General features: G+C 40.2%; 1 protein-coding gene across 1 annotated transcript in view; it reads left to right on the top strand.

The window, feature by feature from the left end:
* The first annotated feature begins 1,132 nt into the window (after window positions 1-1,132).
* Window positions 1,133-7,502, top strand: part of LOC106807053 (sodium/potassium-transporting ATPase subunit beta-1-interacting protein 1-like) — a 19,686-nt gene continuing 13,316 nt past the window's right edge. Inside the window, exons 1-2 of the mRNA XM_014809280.1 lie at window positions 1,133-1,436; window positions 6,906-7,043. Of these exons, the coding sequence (XP_014664766.1) occupies window positions 1,350-1,436; window positions 6,906-7,043 (225 nt within the window). The 5' untranslated portion in view covers window positions 1,133-1,349. The remainder of the gene's footprint in view (window positions 1,437-6,905; window positions 7,044-7,502) is intronic.

Genomic DNA, 7,502 nt, shown 5'->3' with positions numbered 1-7,502 from the left:
TAGATCGCTCGGAGATGGTATTTTGAGCGCCTTTTGAGCGTACATGCAGGTACCACTTCATTCTGTACGTAAGCATCTATTTTGGGTTTTTTACACGTTTTAAGTTGTGAGAAAGACTCTCTGTTTGTGCACGTTTGGTGACCATTTAATGTTAAAAATATTCTTAAGGCAATTTCACATTTGGGAAAGGCATGCTACTCTCTAGTTTTGTCATTCTGTAATTGTGTTTTGGAAAGTTCATAGTGGTATGAAGATGTTTCTTTGGTTGTTGTTAACTATGAAGACATGATGAATGGAACTGCTGAAAGCTCTGGTAGACAAAGTGTTTTGTTCATATCATCTGGATAAGCATCATATGAGTGTCTGAGCAGATCTTTGAGTACTTTCACTTTTGATAATTTGGGAATATAGCACCTGTTGGGTGGAATTAAGGGCCCTTGTGTATTGTATTTGTATTGTTGGGGGGCCCCTTGTGGTACACCTGGGAAGTACAAATCTTTTTTCTTTTTTTTGTCTTTTCACCCTTTTCCCAACTTTGTGGTGCCCCCTTTGGCCCTGGTGCCCTAAGCACCAATGCCGTGCTTAGTCTGCTTAATGGTTATTCCGGCACTGGGTTAGGGTTAGGGGCAGCGTTAGAGTTTTTGCACCATGATATCTGTACCCACACCATAGATTATTTTTGTGGATCACACCCCTTATATATAGCGATGAGATATATAGGTATTTAGTGTTAGGGTTAGTGTTGTAGGTGTTGGAGTCAGCGTTACCGTTACTGTTAAGTTTTGAAGTATACGTCAACTGTATCACGTGACTCTCACTCCACGCCCGGGGGATAGCAACACCCTATTGAGGTTAGACGGGTACTCGCTCCCACCTCGATTATTCGATGGTGATACCAGAGCACTTATATCAACTACTTTATATAAGTATTTTATTTAAATGCAAAGTATTTAATTTAAGTTGATTTATATGCTCTGGTGATACTAAGCCGATAGGTGGGACCGGGTACCAGTCTATATTGGGGTGGGCAAAATTGGATGCTCATGTGTTATGTTGCACTATATTTATATATTAATTCGCTTAACTCCTGTTCCATTGCATTTGTGAGCAATTCAAATGATAATAACTACAAGAGTGTTTATCATTTATGCAGCAAATTTTGAATATTTAATAATATAATGGTAATGGTTAGTGTAATTCAAAGTAATTCAAAACTGGTGACCTATTTCGTGGTTGCGCATAATATGCGTGCTAGCTGTGTTAAACGGCATGTAGCAAAAACAGAGAAAGTACCGATTTGCAGAGGAGAGAGATGCAATGAGTTAATTTGTAGTGTTTCGTGTTAGTACATGAATCTAGCTACTTCCAATAAGATGGCAGGGAAGACTTGCTGCTCTGGTCGACGCATTTTAATAGGAATTTGTGTCGTTCAGCTGGTAAGTACGCAAAGCATAAAGTCCTACTCTAATCTGGGCCCAAGTTGATTCCGTGAACCATGGCATAGCCATAGATAGGCATAGTCTTGGACATAGTGACATTAGTCATTAGTGTGTAGGCCTATCATTCGCAAAAGGTTGAAAGCTTGTTTCGTCGCTCACATACGTCTGACAGACGTCACAGTTTCGGCTGTACAAAATTTAATTAATTTTGTTTTTAATAGGGTTAGTGTTATTTTTTAGAGTTAGGATTAGGGTTAGGGTTAGGGTCATAATGCACCTTAAAACAGGAGTTTGAGTTCGTATGGACGTGACGTCACTCACTCATGAACGAGCGACGAAGCAAGCTTTCAACCTCTTGCGTATCATTCGTTGATCAGCAGTTATTCTCTAATCACTAATGACAGTAATGTTGAATTTACACTAACAGTAACAGTTTTTAAAAATTACTTTGAAATAGTGACGAGCGCTTCTCTTGTTTCAATGTTTGCTAGATTCACTCCTATTGCTGTTGTCATTGGAACATGTGTTGGTCTTTGAACTTCAGGGTGCAAATCCACTTTAGGCACCTTAGGTATCATGAAGTGATGTACAGAATTCTGTGTATCATCAACTGATGCACAGACTTTCCGTATATCAAGGAATGATGCAAAAACCCTAACCCTAACCCCGAAGTGTGTTAGGGTTAGGGTTTTTGCATCATTCCTTGATATACGGAAAGTCTGTGCATCCGTTGATGATACACAGAAATCTGTGCATCACTTCGTGATACCTAAGCCTAAGGTGCTTAAAGGCTAAAGTGGATTTATGTCGAACTTCAGTGCCGTTCATACATGATACAGCATAAGCGAACTGAAACTACATTGATTACCACACCGGTTCAAGGATAGAGATGATGTCCAGTACGGTGATTGGATAGGATGATGTTAGTTGATAAGATAGGACTTGACATCTTCTCTATCCCTGAGCCATTCCAGTTTTGATCTATAATATAGGTTATGTAATACATTCTGTAAGAACAGTGTAGTGCCATTTATTAGTGTGGTGGGTAAATATACTAGTATTTATTACTTATTATTGCCTTGGATATAATCCTATCCCAATTAAGTCAAGCTTACTTTTGAGATTCCAATTCCTACATGGTGGGCTTTAATAAGATCATATGGCATGCATAATGTGTAAAAAAAATGGCCCAAGGATATAAGAGCTGTCCACATTTGCGAAAAATGCATTGTGGTCAGTGCTTACATCCATGAACCAAAAAAACTTACAGGGATCAAAATAGGGGTGTCTGTAGAGCATAGTAACATGCACTGATACCAGGCCCGTAGCCAGGGGGGGTTCGGGGGTTTGCACGCCCCCCCCCCCGCTCGAGCCAAAAAAAAGAGCAAAATTTGCAATAATTTTACCTCAAGTATGCACCAGATCGCTCCATTTTAGTGTAATAATTGCAAAATCTCCAACGTGTGGGAGGGGGGACGACCCCCCCCCCACACACACACACCCTCCCCCGGCTCGGTCGCTATGCTCCCTCGCTCGGTCGCTTCCCGCCCTCACAAATTGCCAACATTTAAAAACGAACCCCTCCCCCCCCCAATATAAAGCTGGCTACGGGCCTGCTGGTACTATACACCCAATTATGAAGGTTTTAGTCCTTGTATGCTATCTGCATAGTAATCATTCATGCATGCAAGATTTGTGAGCCATCATGTAAAAGTAGTGGCGACATAATCTAGCCTGTGTGCTGAATATCAAAAAGCGAACATCTAGAAGCTATATAAGCATAGCCAATCTCTTCGTTATCAGCCATTCCACCTAGCCCGACGAGGCTGTGCGACTGATTGTCAATACAGCCTGACACCCTTCCATACAAAAAACCTATCACCTCTGCAGATCTAGATGAATAACTCTGTATATCTCAAATAAAACTATTCTATTGCCATCTTTGACTTGCCTTGTTTGAAATATGAATGTTAACTCACAGTTGTCCTGCTTCTAAACTAGAATAGCGTGTAGATGCGTATATTGTGGCTTTAACAAATGTTAGGGTAATCAGAATTTTGAAGACTAAAATGTTATGATCTGTGAAGAAAAAGTTAATACTTAGTTACTGTGGTCCCGTATGGCTGCTGTTTCCATGATCTCAATAATAGTGTGAACATAGATATGCTCAGTGTTCGAAATTCACGTCGGCCCGCCGCCGACAGTTTCGATGCTGGGCCTACAGCTTCTTGATAAAACAGGCCTGCTGATCCTACAGCTATTTGATCACCGAAAATTCGAAACACTGAGAAACTGTTACCTGTAGAAATACACTAACCCTAACCCTACCACTAACTCTAAACCGACTCGGCTATCTTACGCATGTTAATAATTAATCTATGGTGTATAACCATTTGCTTTTAATATTTTGCATCTGAACTGACAATCAATCCCAATCAACTGGTGTAGGCTAGCTAGCACAATAATGTTCATTTTCATACTTAAAATCCAAATGTTTTCTAGCTCATCAAGAAATCTTAATTGTGAATTAAATCGTGAATTAATTTCCAACGGCATTATTACGGGGCAGGTAACCCAGTCTAACACGAGGTAGAGTAGACTGGTACACTTACCGACCACTCCTGCCATTGTATTTTTTGTACATAACACTAGGGGTAGAGCCCACAATAACAAAATACAAACAGTGGACATAGCCAAACGCAAATGGTAAGTCAGATCCAGAACAGTATTGTAAAGCTGTCGATAGTAAAACTACATAATACAAATGAGTAAAATGATATAAGAAGATTTACAGTACCAGTATAGTTGGTATGTATATATGCAGTGTTGGAAATAAGACAAAAATTCCATCCGGTCCTGATTAAAAAATTTCTAAATCCGCAATATAAGCTACAGTAATTTTCTTGAAAATTAGCCAGTCCTGCTCCAAAAGTAGCCAGCCCCGCTGAAAAGTTACCAGTTAGGGACTATGGGACCAGCTGCTATTTCCAACACTGGTATATGTCAGGTTTTCTGATTTATGAGAGGTGAACTCGATTTGGAACCAGCAAACCAGCAAGTTCACTCCTACATTTTGGTATTTTTATTCCATTATTATTTTGAATTTTCCGATGGCTTTGCCCATGCAAAACAAACATTTTCACCCCACATGCAGTGCTTCAAATTTACACACAGAGTGTCCCAGACTGCATCTCAGAGCTTCTACAATTAAAAAATTTTTGGGGGGGAGCATGCCAAGCCCCCTCTAGCACTGAGCAGCACGGCCAGCTCCCGGCTATAATGAAAAAGCTTGGAGAACCCTGGGGATTATGATTATGGACATTGATAATGACTAATAAACACAAGGAAGAACATGATATGCTGTTTTATTACTGTAATTTGCTCCAAAATTGGTGGGCCTACAGCTTTGCTGCGGGCCTGCAGCTTTTAGGAGCTATAGGCCCTGCAGGCCTACAGCTTTTTCTGCTCAGTTGTAAACACTGGATATGCTCTTAATTAATAAAATTGAAAATAATCATGCTATACATCTACCTCGTGTCCCTGAAATTATGTGACTTTGTTTTGCTATCTCTACTTTCTAAGGCTTATCATCACGAAAATTTGAAAGTTCACAAGTCAACATGTTTCATACATGTCAACCTATACGGAATGTCCGTAAGTTTTACGGTTTTTCACCCATTTAAATTTCTTACGGGCGTACATACCAGATACCAGATTTTCAAAATACCAGATTTTCACCGCTCATTATCTTAGCGTATGGGCATCGTAGGGACATGCGGTTTGTTTTATATGAACAAGGTAGGATAGCTGATCAATAATACTGCAAAGAATCGTCAAAATAACACGGGGAAAGTTTATTAATTCGACTAATACTGCAACATGGTTTCAGCATTTTACCGTTGTACGCTCTCCTTCTTTATATGCTCTTGATTTTATGGATTTTTCCAGAAGGTTATACAGGTGGGCATCCGAAGGGGTTGACATGTATGATGTTTGGTGTTATACACTATACAAGTTTCTTTGTTTTTTTGTCGATATATGGTGTGTTGTACTCCTAAGTTATATGCAACGAGCAACTATCTAATCTAATAGAACCTTTTTAGAATATAGAAAATATAGCTAGATAATTCCTGGGTGCTCTGACATTTTACAGACTAAGTTACTTAGAGATAGGTTTAAATTAAAGGATTTTTTTATTTCTCATCCTCGTTCCTATTTGTCATTATATGAGTTTTCGTGTAGCATTGGTACTTGTTATTGATTTATATTGTTGATTTTATTTACAAAAAGAAAAGAATAAATGATTGCATTTAGGCTTTCAATTTTTCACAGTAACAGAGGTCCAGTTAGCGCTGTTTCGTTCCATGCAGTATTGATTCTCTATGCACGGGCACGCCGGGTTGCTCTGCGCGCGTCCTGTGCCTTGCTTTGTGGGCTCGTGCAATGCTTAGTGCTGCTGTAAAGTTGGAAGGGTGGAGGCTTCAGTCTGTTGATTTGCCTAGTGTTGAGTGAAATTCGTGTTGGCAGTTGTAGGATTTCTGCTAAGGGCACTGAATGTATAAATAATTGCTTATGCCATCGACTCTTGGAGGCAAACTCGTACACTACTTGTGTATGCACTCCATTGAGAAATGGTTTAGTAATAGCATAAATATATATGGGCTTCATTGCTCAGTAGTAAAGTCTCGTGTTTACTGGCTTTATTTAAATTTCATTTTATGAGACGACCATGTTGCTGTTATAATATCTGCTCATGTAACATAATCCGTCCATGAAAAATAACACTAAATAGGTTTTGAAAGGTTAATGCCAAACCAGGAGTCTCACAAAAGTGCCCTGAAGCCATACTATATTTTGTGCTAGTTTCTGCTTACTCTGCATCCTTCCCTGGGTTACCTCTTCTGTCCCTCCATGTGTTACGACTCTACATACATCCCAGATTTAATATAATACTCAGTCTATGACTCTATAACTATCCCAGAGATAGCTCCTGTATCTTTGCCTTGGTTAGTTACAGGTTTGGCGACGAGCTTCTGCAAATAGTGTTGTTATGAATGTGGTAAGCATTAGGAAGTGTGAGTATAGTGCGTCTGCGTGCGTATGTAGTAGCGAAAGTTAGTCAGCAAGCAGCACAGTATTCGAGAGGGTGGTATCATTGAAGCCATCTGCTTTCCATGAAACCTTCTCTGATGTGTTTATCTGCTGGCTCCTCCATACACTCACACTTTGGCAACAATCATTGGGTGTGCAAAACCATTTTGACTCGCAAATTGACGATGTTTACCTTATACTGAAACATACTCTAACCCTTTCATTTCGGCTAAGGGTGTAGGGCAGAGCAGAGTTGACTTGCATATTTTTCTAATATAAGCATACTTGTATGTGTTGCTGGGTGGGCAGCAACGTATAATATGAGGTGTTTTTTATAATGATGTGTTTTTCATTTTCCGTGTGTTTACCGTGTAGGTTGCGACACTGGAGCGGCAAGTTTTCGACTTCCTGGGTTACATGTGGATGCCGATCGTTGCCAACTTCTTCCAAATAATGCTAGTGATCTTTGGTCTGTTCGGTACATTTCAGTATCGACCGAAGTACCTAGTCACTGTAAGTATCTCGCAATTTTGGGTGGGAGATAACGAGACTTGCAAAATAGTTTGCGAGTGTGTCATTATATAATTATGTTGTCATTGCATATCGGTCAATGGCATACACGATATAGTAAGTGTGTTGCAAGGAATATATATTGCCTTTTCTTCTGGGGGAAAATCGGTCCATCACCAGCTTGTAAACAGCCGCATCTGCCATCATGTAAATATTAAATTGAAATTGGTTTGACTTGGTAGGCCGAGGTAAACACAAATGTACTCTATCAGCCTAGTGTTTGTATCCAAACGTTTTATATATATACGTGTGTGTGTGCGTGCGTGTGTGTGGTGGTGTGCATGCATGCGTGCGTGCGTGCGTGCGTGCGTGTGTGTGGTGGTATACGTGTGTGCGTGCGTGTGGTATGCGTTCGTACGTGTGTGCGTGCGTGCGTGCGTGTGGTGTGCGTGCGTGTGTGCG

This window comes from Priapulus caudatus, unplaced genomic scaffold, assembly GCF_000485595.1.
Source record: "Priapulus caudatus unplaced genomic scaffold, Priapulus_caudatus-5.0.1 Scaffold192, whole genome shotgun sequence".
Lineage (NCBI taxonomy): Eukaryota > Metazoa > Priapulida > Priapulimorpha > Priapulimorphida > Priapulidae > Priapulus > Priapulus caudatus.
The sequence above is the reverse complement of the archived record's forward strand: the minus strand, read 5'-3'. Positions and strand labels throughout refer to the sequence as shown.